General features: G+C 35.2%; 1 protein-coding gene across 4 annotated transcripts in view; it reads left to right on the forward strand.

Annotated features, from left to right (window-relative positions):
• Positions 1–18,103, forward strand: part of LOC127868058 (paired box protein Pax-5-like) — an 84,313-nt gene that overhangs the window by 60,137 nt on the left and 6,073 nt on the right. For 3 of the 4 annotated variants that reach the window (XM_052409643.1, XM_052409644.1, XM_052409646.1), the window contains 7 exons: positions 2,697–2,905; positions 4,908–4,975; positions 6,747–6,978; positions 7,611–7,703; positions 10,131–10,325; positions 11,530–11,655; positions 16,998–17,105. In XM_052409643.1, coding sequence (XP_052265603.1) covers positions 2,697–2,905; positions 4,908–4,975; positions 6,747–6,978; positions 7,611–7,703; positions 10,131–10,325; positions 11,530–11,655; positions 16,998–17,105 — 1,031 coding nt within the window. The remainder of the gene's footprint in view (positions 1–2,696; positions 2,906–4,907; positions 4,976–6,746; positions 6,979–7,610; positions 7,704–10,130; positions 10,326–11,529; positions 11,656–16,997; positions 17,106–18,103) is intronic. The other variant, XM_052409645.1, reaches the window with a different exon arrangement.

Below are 18,103 nucleotides of genomic sequence, written 5' to 3' on the forward strand. Positions count from 1 at the left end.
GCCTGACCGCGTATGGCGATACATTCATTATATTAGCATTATCGAGCTCGTTTGGTATTGTAACTCGTAATGTCGTCAATTAAATGTAAATCAATTAATGAATACTTGTCGGCTTGGTCCTGATTACGTCGCTAGACGTTTTGATGAAATTTGGACTTGTACAAACCGTTAAATTAGAGGCGCAATCACATTGGTAAAAATAAAATTAACAGGCAAACATCAGCACGTTACCTTTATGCACACGCTGAACAAAACCAAAACAATAAAACAAAAATAAGTGAAATCTATGAACACCATCGGTATGTCATAAGCTTACACTTGTAATAAGTGATATATGCGCTTTATGACGTCTGTCCCATGCACATTAAACTCATTGGAATAATTGTGTGTATGTGTGTGTTATTTAATATAAATATTTTCATGACCTGAAGTCCTTCTGCTCTGACACGGCTTACTTTAACATTACGGATAAACATTTATTTTGTCACTTAATCAGACAATACTAATGTTCATTTTCGCAACACATAATTTAATGCAAAAACAAACAAACAAATGTTTAGTGGAACACTAGTGTCATAGTATATATTGTTTCGATAGTAACTATTTTGTTCCTTGATAAATATCTAAAGTATTAATTAGTTGAAAATACAGCTTTTAACTTTATTTCTTGAAAAACAGTCTTTTTGATTTTCACGAAAAATAAAGTTTTTCGATGTATTCAGAAAACCGATTAACAACACCAACGGTTTTAATTGTTAAAAGAACATTCATGTCGAAAGCATTTAAAAGAAGTTATGTTTTATTTTTGTCTGTCAATTGCTTGAAAGGATTGTCTTTATGGCAATAAAATGTTTTAGCCTCATTTAAATAAACCTTTGGTACACCGAATAGTTTGCAAAGCCATTTGTTTCCCCTTTATCTTATCACCAATCTACTCTAACAACTCACCTTGTTTTAACCTCATGAGGTAAAATTTAGTATCAATTTTCATGAATTTAGGTATGAGCGTACATTATAAAACAAAAGAAAATATTTCCTTTTGTACGCTTATCGCTCGTTTTCTTGCCTAATTGAAGGTGTCGCGAAATCGCAAACCCTATTGCAAAGCCCTCTCGAGATTGTCTGATTTCTATTCACCGCTTTTTCCGCTTTTTGAATGACTTTAAGGAATACACTGATCCTGAAAACAACGGGAAAACGATAGGTAGTACTTTTCAACAACAAGTAAATGATACGAGATGTGCCGATAAGCGGAAAGACACATCAAAGATCAACTGATGACAGTCAATAAGGAATAGAAAAAAATCCAAGTCCTCACTTGTTGACCATAACGCTTGCTTGAAATTCCTTCGCGTGTTTATGACAAGCGTTAAAGGTTCTTATAATTAACATTTTCATTCCATTTTTTGTGTGTTACCAAAAACATAAGTTTGTATCTAGTCATCTCACGTTTACCCTTTGTCATGCAATAATTAAATGCGTTTATTTAATTTGAATGTTCTGCTCAAAGTAATATTTTTGCTGATAGCAGTGACCTTTCAATGTGTGTGCATTTTGCCACATGCGAAATTAACTTAAAGACACATCTCTCCGTATGTAATTACATAAGTACCTATATAACACATTTGAATAGGGTCGTTTTTAAGTTGAATTGAAAGTAAGTCAATCTATTTCGATTGGCGATCGTACCACAATTCAAGTAAAATAACGTTCAACCGCAATAAGAGCAGAGCCCTTTCTCGGAGGCAATGACACTCAGTATTACCGCAACCCCCGCTGGGCGATACACGGACATTGCATTAACACTTGCTGGTTTCCAACACCATTTCACTACAAGCGATCGGAAACTCGAGCGGGGAAACAGTACCTTCCTGCTCTTTTGAAAAGAGAAATGCTTAGAACATGCTTGTGTTTTTCTCATCTGAAGCATCCGTGAATTGCTAAAGCAACGCCGATACTGGGATCTTTTTTGCCGAACGCACCGAGGGCTCCTTGGGGATCGGTCTCTCCCCCGAAGCGCCGTGTGTATTAATTACAGCTATTCATCGCGTACAATAGCTGGTAATCCGATGGGTTAAACAGTAAATTACCGAAATCGAATTCGCATACAGTCTCGGAATAATGTTTACACCACACCTGAGCGATGTTATGTGTGGTATTTGCACCGGAACATTTAACTTTGCATTGTGCTGCTGATATAGAAACAAATACCGCTAGCAATCTAATTCACCGCAAAGTCCGTAGGGTTTTGTTTGCTTTTGTTTCATTAGACTGGAATTTGTCTTGTCAAACAATCCATTATTTACACAATTCTGAAGAAAAATAAAATAAAATAATTAGTAAAGATTCCTAGTGTTGGCTTGTGGCATAAATGTTTAGCCCAATAAAATGCGAATGGACAATATTCTGCTATTTAAATGTTTTAATATTACCTAGATTATTCGCGCTTGTGAAATATGGATATTTTTACATATTATTTGTTGATTTGCCTGTTAAATAACTGCCCTAAATGAACTTTGACATAAACATTGGATCGATGCAACATAAGTGAACGGACTCATGTTGACACATGTACAAATACATATGCCATTCATTTACTATACAATGTTAAAACTATTTTTCTTTACACTATTACAATTATTTTCATATTTTTTACACTATTACAATTATTTTCCCCTTGCGTCTTTCCTCGATAGAATCGTACGAAACCGTGCCTCGGACAGCGCACGTGGAAAAAGCAACGACGGCGGTTCGCCGTTGTCGGACGCCGTGAGCCCTCACGGGTCCCCTAACGGTCAGGGAAACACCTACTCCATCAACGCAATCATGGGTCTACAGGGGACAACGTCCCTTACCGACCACAACGGCAACACGGGCACGAAACGGAAACTAGTGGATGAAAATGGTGGGTACTTATTTTCCCAGGAACTTAGCAGTTTTGAATATTTTTTGGTTTACTTAGTATATGTTAGTACATGTATATTGTTTTATTGTTATATGAGGGTTGCTGTTTGGTTTTGTTTGGTTGTTATCTTGATCTGAAAACAAACGATCGTTTTGTGAATGAAATACATGTAGGGGTATTAATAGATTATAATATTATGGGATATTGGAGTTTGATTTATTTTGTGTTAGTTGTTTACTTTTGTTGAGCTCTACCGACGCTAGCTACCATGTGTCCGTTGATATTGTTCACTGTCCATTGAAGGTCGAGTAAGATTTGTTTGAGGGGTTTGAGGAGGGGAGGGGGGGGGGGCGGCGTCCGTTTTATAGTAGCTTTTTTCATCTTTTTAACACTATTTTAATCGTTTGATTGCTGTGAAAATTTTAACACAAACATTTGTTATATTTTGTATTTATTATACTTGTCTTAAACATAAATACTTTATTTATTTGTACAAAGGTTATTCACGAGAAACATCATCGAATTAATTAAAACCAATAGAGTTATCGCATGTACAATGCATATACATGTAACAATTCAATTAAACGTGGGACCCACAGAGAAAAGTTTCTAAGATGACTCGTCTTAGAGGCCAATATCCGCGCAATAATTCCAATACCGGTATGAAGTAATATGGGCTTATGATTGATATTAATTTTTATGTTTGCTATCGACGTCGTGCAGAGCCGCAGCGGGGCGGGCATTGATTTTTAGGGCCTTTCCGTGTGAGTCTGATCCCAGAAACGATCTCTTGAATTATTTACACCTTAATAGGATATGTCGACCAACCTGTATAGAATCACCGTACAAAGCGGCACATTTTATAAACGGGTGCGCAATGGCGGAGTGAATCGACTTTCGCGACTTTCGCTCAATCAGCGCCTAATCCCGCGCGGGTAGAATACAACCAATTATCCGAACAGTGAGTCCTGATACGGTGCCATTGATAGAACGCACCGACACCTCATTTCAGTCATTATTTTAGCCATTTGAAAGCTCTTAATTGAAAAAAGGTAACGTCCCATAGGTGGTTCAACGATGGTTCTAATCCGGCTATTTCGTGAATAAATTACACGTTTTTCAATATATCCTTCCTTGCATTTAAATTGATAATTTGTTGCGATTTTTTGTTTAAATTCGCTTCAGTTCTCCATCATCTGCACAGACCTGTCACCATTCTGATTGAGGATTTTTTTATTCGCTATTTATAAAACATAAATTCATATGTATCGGAGGGAACATAAATAAAAAGCAAAAATGCCAATGCAAATTGTTTTGCGATCAATCCAATCTCAACCCATGGTAATTAACAAAAAAGAAACTGTTTATATTTTTTCTCCATATTTTTTCATATTTATATTATCAAATTAAGAATACATAGCATTGATGCGAACTTTCAAAAAGTGTTTACAGCAAATACTTACTTACGTACTGATGTATCCATCACAAAAACTATCAGCTCGTAATTCGACAAATATTGGGTGTTATGTATTAAACATTAGGACCGCTTGCTCTACGGGTTACATCATTGTTCTTGACATTAATTTCGATTCGTCGTATTATTTTACTCAGAACAGATATTATTAATGACTACAAATTCAGTTATTGCTAGTAACGCTTGCGTGCTGAACATTTCTGGCGGGCGCGTAACCGGAGCCGCGATTTGCTGGGACCATTTTACATTTATGTTGCCGACGGTATCCGGAAAACCGATTGTTCATTCCTCCCAGTAATAAATATCCGGATGTTTGAGGCGATTTTCTCGTCTGACAATCTCGCGTGCGAACCACGTGATCGAGGAAAACACGCGCTTCACCGGAAATTGGACGTTGGGTCGTACAATATTTCGACAGTCTCTTAAAAGAACTGTCAAACTTCAACAACAAGTCTTCAATCCAAATAAAAAGCATGTATTATTTGTTTTATGAATACACTAACGCTTTTGTTTTGTTTTTTATTTCAGGTTCAAACGGGCATGATGGAAAACTAGATGAAAACCAACAAATTATAAATAATAACAACATGGGAGATGTAAGTGTGATTTTTTTCCTGCAATTCTCAAGTTTTGCCTTCGAAAACAAGGGTAAACATGAAAGGTATTAACCCTTGATCAATGACGTTGCGTCCAACAAAACTTAAATACTCAAATATATACACAAAATATGGCCAAATATATTTATACTGAACAGGTTTCCTTTCATATTGAGCCGAATAATCAAGTAAACATATTGCTGGTTTTAAAATTAAGAACTTAACAAGTGTAAGTTCAACACAACATCTATATGTGTATGTGTTTTTTTTATTTATTTTGGATTTCAAAATTTCAGTTTTAAGTATTTTGCAAATGCTAAATTCTAAACTCGTTTCTGGCTCACATGATAAAAAGCGTTGCATTAAAAAAAAAGTATACTGATTTTCGAGACGTTTAGAGGATTTTAACAACTTCAACTAAATATCTTCCAAAAGTGATAAAATTGTGATTTAAACACACATTGCATTAACAAAACATATAAAGATTACCTTTTCATTGCTATTCGTCACCAGCATTTCTTCTTTTTATTACTTCAGAAAGATAATTGCATCAATTTATGAAATTTATTTCGTTTTCCTGGCTTTCAAGTACTCACCAGATAACACATTATTTTGATTTGTCCACCGATTTTTGCAGTTCATTTTACCTGTCGTACTATTAAGTCAGATAATTTGAGTGTATTAATATTTTCTGATGCTGCGATACCTTTTATATTGCTCCAAACCTTCATTTAGAACATCATATTGCAATTTAATTGTAAACCGACACATTTTAAATGTTTAATTCGTTTCATAGATATATTCTCAAACTATTTAATTATTTTTAATAACACGGATACATTTAAACTAACCCATACTTTAACAATTCACATGGGAATATGCGGCAAGTATTTTGATGGTGTAATGCGTTGATTTTACAAAGTCACATAATGCCCTTAAGTTTATTCTGCTGTCTATGTCTTAAAAGTTACAAACCCGTATTACTCAAAACACACGGATACATTTAGTTCGCTTCCTTATTTATTATATATCAATCCCCTTCTAATCAATAATACTGATAAAATTGCATAATGGATTACATATGCCTACACTGTATGAGTTTCTTACAAATAAACATACGCAGTGAACACTAAGAGGTGTGTAGTAAAGACAGAATATGAATTGTATACTCGTGTTGTTTTTTACTCAGCCACAGTTTGTTGTCGGAGCATTTGGATTTCATCATGAACATCAGCTACATAATAGTGTTCAATCAAGTTTCAACAATGTTGCTTCATTTGTGTTCTACTAATCTATCCTCTTGCACGTAGATGTAACAGTTGCAGTTCGCTTTCATCTGTTCCATTTTTCATTTATGTTATTTTTTCTTCAATCACAATGCGAACTGAAAGATCTATGTAGAAGGGGATAGAACAGTATAACATAACTGAATGAAAATAATTGTTGAAACTTAAGTCAATTTATTATTTTCATTTTCATTTGTTACCAACTTTGTGACAGTTCTTATATCAACAAATCCTCCAAATCGGGTCGCGTTGATAACGGCGTTTTTTCGCTTCCACCATAAAGTTATTCAACACTAAGTTAATCAAGTTATTAGTTTCATTTTCTTGTTTACCGACTTTGTTCCAGTTCTTCTATCCATGGTCCCTTTTCAAATCCAGGCGCGTGGATAACTGCGTTTTTTGCTTCCACCATAAAGTTATACAACACTAAGTTAATCAAGTTGCAAGTTTCATTTTGTTACTATCTGATACCGACTTTGTTCCAGTTCTTCTATCCAAAGTCGGGCCGCATGGACAACGGCGTCCTCATGCCGGAGCAGGGTCAGGCCATAGTCGTGAACGGTCAGCTCTACGCCCACGGTCTCCATCCGCCCCCCTACGCCAGTTACTTGTCGGCCAACCCTCCAATCAAGCAGGAGTACGCCGCCTCCTCTCCCAGCCTGGAGGACCAGGCTCGGTCACATGCCGGCAGCGAAGGGTCACATAGGCAAAATATAAGTACGTATGCCACTGGTGTGATAGTATTTGAATAGCAATTGAATGAATGATTGAATGTTCACCGATTTTACGAATTTATAATAGTTGAGCTTATGTTCGCATTACAAACAGAAGTAAGGTATCATTATATACGTTTCCACTTGACTTTGCATGTTGTTCATAATAAGTTCTGATCGATTTCGTATGTAAAATTCTGAATCATTTCCAAATTTGATTTTTTTTAACTATGCTTGGTAGTCAATTTATTTTAAATTTATGCATGGGGAAATGTATTTTTTATATATTGAATGTTGTGTTTGTATTTACTTCTAAAGCCCCTTTGCATTTATTATGTTATTAACTTATTATATTTTTATTGCACATATGTGTTGATAACATTTATGTAAAGCCATATTCTTGTTCAGTGTGTTATTGTTTTGCATTAGTTTAGTCTTTGCTTACGACTCATGCCGTTTGATTTGTTTTGGATTTGTTCTGTTACAATAACCCGAGTATTTTAGATGGTCCACCTTTACACAATGTTGAGTTCAATAACTCCTGAAGACTACCCATTCAGTATCACCTTAGCTCAATACCACCAAACTTGCCCCCTACCTAGCATCTAATCACGTTTTGTTTGCCGGCTTGTTCAGTTGGGGGCCTAGGTCGCCTGGAGTCCGGTCGCGGTAGTTCGCCTCACGATGTTCCGGGCGCCCAGTCCGATACCCAGACCTCAGAATACGAAGGTAACCCACTGAACATTGAGGGTTATGGGTACTTGTAACGCTTGTAATGCTTGCTCATAATATTTAACAAAAGCCAGTCATTGAACCATCTAATTATTAATATGTTTCGTCGACGGCATTTAATGTTGAGGCTTCGTATAAAGGAATTGTCCATAGCGGAACATACGTTCGAGAAAGGGAATAAACTGAAACCAGGGCATAGAATTGCCATTGTTTGGTAGTATATTTCCATAGTTTCATTTTGTTCGTTGCACATTTTATGTTATTTTTTCTTTAAAGTAAGTTATAATATGATAAGTTGCAATAGAACTTGTCGAATATTGAAAGAACAAAACACGATCACCCTTACTACACAACGGTATAAAATGCATCATTTTATTATTAAACACGCGGCCTCTATAATCACTTTAATAATAGAAGCTTGTGTATACTTTAAGCAGAATTCTAATTGGCATTTGGAGCTTTGACATTTGTTTTAAGTGCATGAATTATTTAAACTCATTTTTATCTAAATCAAGAAATCAAATACAAGTGGTGTTGCGTTGTAAACAAATGAAATATAATCATGTAGATCAGGGTTTGTGTTAACTTTCTTGCAGTGTTTTTTTGTAATTTATTATTTTGTGTTACCTCATAACAATATAATTATGTTCTATGCTTTTTCATGTTCTTTACAGTTATAACTCACACGTGTAACAAATGCTTATTAAAACAATGAACACAACTTGACAAATTGTGCTAAATAGATATAAAGACTGGAAACCAGTCCAAGGTATATGTACCAGGTACCCGATACAATCATCGAGGGAACATCTTCCGGAAGCACCGAGATTTGTAACTGGAAATGAGATCTCATTCAAAGTATCATCCTCGAATTGATAATGGAGCGAAACCATCTCATACAATAGTATATCTATTACTCTACCTTCAGTACAAGTTCTCATGCGACACAAAACGGAAACACTACGATTTGTAACAGGAAATTAGTTATTTTAACCGGTACTCACGGAATGATTATTTCAATAGACAACCATATGTGTTCTGAATTTGCGGAATACTTGTACATTAAGACAATCTATTGTAGCCTTAGATCTCATTCCCAATCGTTCGCCAGCCATTTGTCGAGCTCCTTGCACCCTACTAGAGTTTTGCAAACCATCTAGCTGGTCTTTAGCACCTCCCGCGGTGTCGGAAATTTCTCCGTGGACATTTTAAGGAGTTTCTAATTGGCTTGAGGGAGTTTTCAAACGGTCTCCTCGAGCGATGTGATTCGGAGTCATACCATGAAATGAACAAAGTTGATGTCCGCTTTTATCCACGTAAGCTATGCGTGACGATATGAGACTGCGAAGAAACAAATCTATAGAAACGCGACGTATTGTTTAATCAAGTTCTTGCTCGAAGTGCACTTAAATATGTAAGTGTTTTGTACGTCCAAATGTACAGAATTTATTGTCTCGACATGCAAAACTAATGTTAAACATGTAGGTTATGAAAAATATCATATCAGTGTTCGAACATACCAATTTACCTTTATATATCAAATGGCGTTCAACTTCTTTGAAAAATAAAGGCCAAACTTAACTGTTCATGCTCGTAGTTTCTGATTCAAGGATGTGTTAATTCCATTATTTTGTTAAAGACTAATAAATCAAGTCGTTACGAATGATAAGTTACGTTCACAACAACTGATGCACATGTAAATATATTATCTGGGAAATTCGAACCTGCGACACCGATTAGATACCGAGCCCCACGTGATAAAATAGAACAAGTGCTGTAAATCCTCTCCGCGTTCGTCCGCCTGACAAATAGTCCGTCAATTTATCAAAATGTGAAGACATATCAGACTGTATCAAAGTCATTCACATACCATTCTGGAATCTTTATTTACAAACCGCTCCTGGAAAAGTCATCAGTGGCTCTAGCGTCTGTCAAGGCATCAACGTACAATCTTAAACATCGCGTATTAATTTAAAGATAACGCAGAAGTCAGACGTGATATGCTTAGGTTATACTCGATCAACATCTAGCGTATAATTTATACCGCTAACGACCGAGTGTCAGCAGCAAATGCTTTGACAGTCCTAGAAGAGGAAGCGCCAAACCGTGCTTTTGATATACGCACAAAGTCCAGTAACATACATTAAGACGTGAAAAGAAACAAAAACTTAAGCCAATTTATGTAGTTTTTTAAGACACAACAAAAAACAATACTTGAAGTAAAGCCAAATTAAAGTAGTTTTATTTCTTTGCTTAATCTTCATTGTGGTTTCACCAGTGTATCGATCATGTACTTGCATGTATGTTGTCAAAATGTCTCAAAACTTTCTTGCGTCACCCTTACATAATCCACATCTGTTGTAACCACATTGTTTTCTTCTTATAGCCATACGCGTACACGGCGGTCTGTTTCCGTTTTTTCAGCAGCTTCAAATAATAGCCAGAGCGGCGCCGTGAATGTAAATCAGACGGTTATCACTAATACACCTACCCCGGGGCACACCCCCTCCCCAAAGCCCGGGACCCCGATAAATGGAAATTTAACCGAACTCACGCCCGTGCAGTCGACCTTAGGTCAGACTTACACGCCTTTGCCGTCATTCCCTGCTCAATTCTCAAGTAAGAATCACCAAAATCATGTCGGACCTGTCTGCTTATTTTCAGACTTAATTTTTTTTCAAAGTATGCCATTCACATTTCAGACTTAGCGGTAAACTAAGAGAAAATTTCTTCATGTGTATATGTTTATGCATAGAGATAACACAAGCTTACCAATGCGGGCGTTTAGTTTTATTTTACATCCAACGTATAAAATAAAATTGGGACAAACTTCCAAAAAACTAACTTACTCAGAAGGTAAAATCGTCATGCATGTGTGTGCGCTGTGTGTGTAGTATTTTGTTGCATGTTGGTAATCGACTTGCGTCATTGTGGCTCGTGTTGGTAATCGACTTGCATCATTGTGGCTCGTGCTCGTGTTGGTAATCGACTTGCGTCATTGTGGCTCGTTTGTGTTTTCCGGTCTGAACAAATTGCCTCGCCTAACCGTATAAACAATTGACATTGTAGCTAAATTGCCGTTGACTAGCTTCCGACTACCTTTCCTGGTTTTTCGAGCTACTGAAAGCATACTAATGTTTCGCGAATCAAATCATGGTCTCCTTGTGAAGGTAAAAGATGCATCAAAGAGATAAATGTTTATGGAATGGCCCGACTTGTTGAGTAAATTGCAAGAGCCGATATTCGCTCTGGAAAGGAGTCGTATTTCTTTACTTGATAAACGGATCTGCTGTCTGCAAACGTCCACCAGAGTTCGATTTTAGGAAATGCAATTCGAAGCCTTCGCTAAACAAGGCGCAATTTTGTTTCTATCGCACACATGCAGTGATGGTTACATGTTCGCGTTTAATTTTTGTATCGGGTGAATATAGCCAATGAAAGTGTTATGTTCCGATTACTAACAAAGGCATATTTTCAATTAATGAAGATTCTGCAAATAATCAGACGGTCCAGTTCCGATTAATTACGTTTATGATATTGAACACGGTCCTTGAATGATCTAATAATAGCTTTAACAGTTTGACATGATAGCATTTGGCAAGTGTGTTTATTTTTGCCTAATATGATGTGCATTGTAAACAATATAACGCAATATTCAGAATAGTTTTCAATAACACTTACTTTTATGTTGGTCTGGTACTGTTTGTTCTAACTACGTTAAAATTGTGGAAAAAGGTTACTAACGTGTTCCAAATTAATGTTTCTAGCAATAACCAATATACAAATATTCAGTATTTTACATCTTACACATTTCTCTCGTCAGGTCAAGGTACTACGGGGTATACAAGTGCCGTGTATACAAACCACTCGGTTGTGGGTACGGCTGTTCCATCAATTGTCCTCACCCCACAAGTATCGTCAGCTGCTCAATACACAGGTTCAATGCCAGGTATGTATTTGCTTAATTTTTATTTTAACCCATTTATGCCTAGTTGACTCTCCCATCCTTCTAAATTGGATCACTTAATTTCCAAAATGAGGGATCTCTAGTATATTTTTTTCTATATTTAGAATATTTCTGACAGAAAATCCTTTAAGCAAACAGCGCAGACCCTGATGAGACGCCGCATCATGCGGCGTCTCATCAGGGTCTACGCTGTTTGCTAATGCCTTTTTTCTAGACGCTAGGCATAAATGGGTTTAGATATCATTTATTAAATTTTATTTATTGGCGTTTGTGTTCGTCGTGTGATTCTGCCTATGTATCGATATGTATGGGCATTTCCCTTAAATTAGAAGCATGTAATGATGAAGATTGTATTCATTAAGATGTATTCATTGATGTTTTAGTTTGTCATGTATTTTTTTCCCGTAACCGATCCGCAATTGTTTGTATGGGGATCGGGCACTTACCTTGAATAAAGGACTTTGAAGTACTGATAAGAATGATCTTCTGCTAATGCGACTGGAGTTTAACTTTGATTAAATTACGATTAAAGCCTCTCACATATCTATTGTATGGGTTTAATTCTGTATGCTTATTGAAACTATTGTTCATGTGAACCATTTTACCACTTCCGTTGTAGTTAACTTCTTCCGATTCGTTAATTTAATTGATGTCTGTTTACCTACGACCGAATATTTATCAGATTTTAAAAGAATATTGTTGTGATAAAAATTAACATAATCACATAAAATTTCTAGAAACAAGTTCCATGACATGACATTAGACAATTTTATGTAACAGTAGTTATTTTAAAATTGAAAAGATGCGGAAAGCGTACATAGACAGAAACGCGATAAGATCAACAACGATTGGTCTGTGTAGTGACGCAGTTGTAATCTGAAAGACATCATTCCCCAAGAGGGGCGGACGAGTTTAAAGCTGTCTGTAAAAACCTGCCACCGTAACTTGAAGCATAGATTATTAGAAATAATTTGGATTAAATGCGTATTTTATGGACATGCGAGTTCCCGATGAGTTCCAGTTGGAGCACTGGAGCCATAAACGCAGATCATGGTTCTCGGCATCAGTTGGTTCATTTTATAATTAGAACTGTTCTGATCACAAACTGGAACGTATTTGTTTAGCAGTACGATTACCAGGAGATAGGACCCTCCGAAAGATTTATTGTCGAATGATTAGCTTGATGCTCCTTGCTTAACACGTAAATTAGAAATCGATGATATAAGATGTCAATTGTAACTCTGCGAATGGAAACACTGATATCATCCCTTCTCCCCGCTTACCGGTCCATTGGGCTTGAAGTGATTATAATTGTGTCATCACTAATTATGACACGCAAACTTATGCCAATGCGGTGACCCAAGTTGTATACAATTGTGTGTTTTTGTTGTGTATTTTGTGTCTTTTCTATTACATGTGAGGATTGTCTCACTGTTTGGCAACTTGTTTCATTTTATAAATAGTGGACCACATTCTATTATAATATTTCTCGCATATCGGTGCATCTGATGTTTCACATTGCATATACTTTATAATGATGTTTTCTTCATAACTTCTCCATACTAAATCGCGGTTTGTGCCTTTGAACATCTGAATCCCATTTGATGTTATCTTACACAGTTATTCAAAAATTTCATATAGACACAATTTAACACAAATATTTCCATATTCAACATATTATTGTTTAGTTTGGTCGTCAAACTAAAGTTTTAAGTGCTACTCTATACAAATATGTCTTAGATTATTTATTATTTACATAACTTTTCTGTGTTTTGTTCAGCTGTGACGGCAGAAAACACATTCACAGGCAATACAAATCAAATATTAACATTGTAATCGTTCAGTTTATTGGTTATGTCTTTTTAATGCTTCAGTCCGATTAAAAATTCACTGGAAATAGAACTGGTACAGCCATGGGACTTTTAAGCATTCTGTGTGAAGTGTTTGAGATATTAATGTTCAGCTTGTTTCATAGACAATTAAAACTGTTATATAAACAAAACGTGTATAGGCTGTATACCAGAACTAATAAGTATTTATTTACTCGACATGCATTTACCTATGTAATCATAATGGTCTTAACTCTACACACACAAACAGAATACATTGGCGTAAGCTTGTTCAATTAAGATTTCTACTACATACACATTCGTTGCAACTTGAAATAGCAATAATGCAACATTGTTTTTTCTCTCTAACTGATTATGCGGGCAATTTACTTGGTTTTATTCTTGCAATTTTTGTATCGTATCTTGTACTGTCGGGGCTTCGGAGCATGGCATATCAGTTGCCCGCAATTCTGTCAGCAAACGCGTCAGATTGGACGATTGGAAACTCTGGAAAAGCGTTTGATGTGAACGGTGGTGATGTTTTATAGCGAATTTCCCGAATTGTTAGATATTTTAGACTGCGTTTACGTACGTGTTAAATGTACAAATATGATTTCTCAAATAAAACTAAAGCAACAACAACATCATCGGCAGTGGTTTAGTATTTTAACCCATTTATGCCTAGTGGACTCTCCCCTCCTTCTAAATTGGATCAATTTATTTCCAAAATTAGGGATGTCTATTTTTATTTCTATATTTAGAATATTTCTTACAGAAATTCCTTTAAGCAAACAGCGCAGACCCTGATGAGACGCCGCATAATGCGGCGTCTCATCTGGGTCTACGCTGTTTGTCAAGGCATTTTTTCTAGACGCTAGGCATAAATGGTTTTAGTATTTTAAAAATGCATTTAGGTCTAAAAATCATTTGTCTGAAATAGAGTTTAAGTATTTCGTGGGCGAGTTTTATCAGTGTCATACACATTATGACATTTAATTACGACACATTTTTTTTTAACTACGTTAATTGTCAAGAACACGTTTTCAATTGGCAAAATGAAAACAACAAAACGTGTCGCGTGCATGTAACATGTTAACATTAACAGTCGCTTGTCATATCATATATTTCAGTAAATGTGATAGTGTCACAAATATGCGTTAGGTCTGAAGATTGTGTTTTCTAGTAAGATAGCGAAAAAATAAGACAACCAAAGTATAATTGATATTTAACTCACATAATTATGCTGATTGGAAGAATTAGCTCAATGTTATCATTTTATTTCTGCGTTTGTAACTTTGTGGATCTTGTTAGTTTTTTACTCTTCCGAACAAGCACGTGTGTATTAATAAATATTTTCTCATAAAATACAAATGTAAGGCAAGGAATCTCGAGTCTAACTTTAATCCGCCCACGTATAATAAAGCATTCGACAATTTAATTCGTGTACTTTTGAGCTATTTTATCGTTTTATCTTGTATATAAGAGACATGCTTTTCCGCAACAAACATGACTTTCCAGTAAATACCACAAAACACAAGAAAGTTCTAGACTAACTTTAATTACATTCACGTCTGTCCTAGACTAATCAATACTATTGTCTATCAGCACTTGTAGCTCATCTTGAGGTGTCCTAAAATCAATTTGCGTATAAAAAGCATGTGATAAGGCCGCATTGTGGAGGACTGGGCGATAATAGTGTAGAAATGGTTTGTTTATTGCCCGACAAAGACAAACATTGACGAAAGAAAAACAAATTGCTAAATTAATATTCCGCGCATTGATCGGGGATGTGTCAACGATAATGCACTCACTGATCGAAATCTCGCTATTTGTGACCATGCGGCAGTTATGATAGCGACAATATGTTAATAATTCACTACCAAGGGTTTGAGAGGAATTCAAGAAAGATTTTTGAAATATGACGATAATTACAATACGCTGTATCATTTTACAGCAAGATAGTTTTGACTTAATTAGCGTTTATTTGCTGAGCGTTTTCTTACATTAGTTTTGCGAAAAATTTGGTTTTGTCAATTCATTTTGTTTCAGAAAATAAGTGTTGATTTTTTTATAGGAATATTGGTTAAAATTAAATTCCAAAAGTACCAGTTATTAAAATATTGGTACATTTAATGATTTCCGATTAAATTGCTAATTCATTTTTTTTCGTTCATAATTTTTTATGTAATGCTCAAACCTAAGTGGCGATTGTAAGTAAAATGCATTAAAACCATTCCATTTCAATTCGAACAGTCGTGCATTGATGATATGAATTAAGTTATGAATTGTTTAATCTGTAGTATGATTAGACTTTGAAAAAAATAGTCCTTTAAAAATTATTTGATAATCTAATGACGTAAAAAAGTCAAAATGATAATGCATAATAATAAGAATTAAATGCGTGCCTACTTTTATATCGCCAAATTGCTTGTCATGATCAACAATTACATTGTGTGTTTTCTTGCTTGGTACGATTTCTTTTAAAACAATAGAAATTACATTTGCATTCATTATCGAGTCAATAAATTGAACGACCAAAGATTGCGTTTTGACACAGGATTTTTGTCTTTGTTTAAAATTGCTTTGTACTTCTACCGATTTAAAAAGACGGTACGTTTTTGTCATTCTTTCAACAAAAGCATATACATTTCCTAATTGGTTTGTTAAAAAATGACATTTGATAAAGTATATCAGGTTTTATTGTTTTATTCTGTTTTGTTCGTTGGTCCACTTTCAATAATGTTTTGTTACAAACCACATGTCAAAAGACAATTTGAGATATACATGTTATATTAAATTAACACATTGTTTTTGTTGTGCGATAGTATAATGACATTTGTATACAGAAAGATATATAATTTATTGTGTTTTATGACAGTCATTTATTGTTTTAAATAACTAACCTCAATGGTTACTATATTATTGTTCAAACTACTATAATTACTTTACTTCTGCCATTCCAAGGTTATATATACAAACAATCATTTTTATCGTCCGGTTTAATAGGAAATTTTGTTTTGTTTGTTCCGGAATGCTCTGTACTGCATCGGTGTGATTCATGGTCTACTTCTACTATTATTGTCGACAGACATCTTAATGAAAAATATATGGCGAAGAAACACCGCTATAAGTGTCTTGTATGAACAGCCAACTATTTGTTCGTCACTTTTTAAGTACATTTTTATACTAAACGTGCATACACAATTATACAAATATAAAGTGCCCTGTAAAACAGTTGTAGACATCCATGCCCAATCCATGTTCACATGTATTTACAGATTCTTTAAGAACAGAATTAAACATAATTGAAAATCAAATCCAAAAACATCGTGTTGAGCAACACCGTTTTAATGTTAACTAATGCAGGGGAACCAACAATTGTCCAATTCGCTTTTTGATTTCTTTAAATGCAAGCGCTCTGAAATGCTATTATTATTGATATAATTGTCATTTCCGGATGTACTATTAATGGTGTTTGGTTGTCGTGTGTTGCAGGTAACACTGGGGATTATTACCAGTCCGTACCGTACACTCAGTACCAGACCACGTCTCCATACAACGACCCACAGTGGGCGGTCAGGTACGGGCCCAGCGGAATCATCAGTAAGTACAAACCTCGACAAACAAAGTATCACAACAACAAAAACACTACACATGAATCCAGTATTTTTATTCAGCACTTTGATTTTAACTTCCACTTGTACCATGCAAAGTAAACTATTTTCATACACAAAAACTGAGCGTAGTTTTGGAGTTAATCATAAATACAGTTATTAAATCAAGATAAAATGAAAAACATGCTCATATGTTTTATAAAAAAAATGTTCGCGAAATAAAACATATACTTTGTTAATCCAGCATACATCCATATTATTATTTCTATCGTTGCTTAAACTTGGGAGTTAATCACATATGACTGCAAGACGTGACATGGAATGAAATATTGCAAACGAAACTGAATCTAATATGCGTTGAATTCATGTTTCTAACAATTTGATCATTAAGCATAGTATGATTTTATTAAGACCGACCATTTATAATCATTTACTGTTTGACTGCTCTATCTATTTGCTGAGGTCCTTTAAGCACACCAACGGGCTTCATTGCGCGACAATTTCTCGCAAACCAACCGATACGTCATGCTCTGTACGTTCTCTCGGGTACAATGACAATATAATTGACTTCGTGTTTTTGGTATCATAAGCCAACTAAAAAATGCAATGTAGAACAACTAGAATAGAAAAAAAAATGACCATTACGATTTTGGTAGGTGCTGAATTATGCCGGATTTACCAGCGACCAATACGTATTATTAAACACCATAGAACAGACACAATACAATTGACTTAAGTTATCTTTGTGTGTTTAGTGTTTACGATACCATATGTTTTTTTCACTTAAACTCTTTTAAAACAAAACATTATGACTGCCTTTAATCTTACGTAAAATATTGACTTATTATTTGTATTCACTTTGTTATCGTTCTTTAAACACTTTCAAATTGTATGAAGATATATTTTTGGGTATGTATCCCGACGAATGCTTAAAGTAATCATTAAATGACATTTCTGCAGAAATTTGCCAATGGACGGTACTTTGAA

Source organism: Dreissena polymorpha, chromosome 2 (assembly GCF_020536995.1).
Source record: "Dreissena polymorpha isolate Duluth1 chromosome 2, UMN_Dpol_1.0, whole genome shotgun sequence".
NCBI lineage: Eukaryota > Metazoa > Mollusca > Bivalvia > Myida > Dreissenidae > Dreissena > Dreissena polymorpha.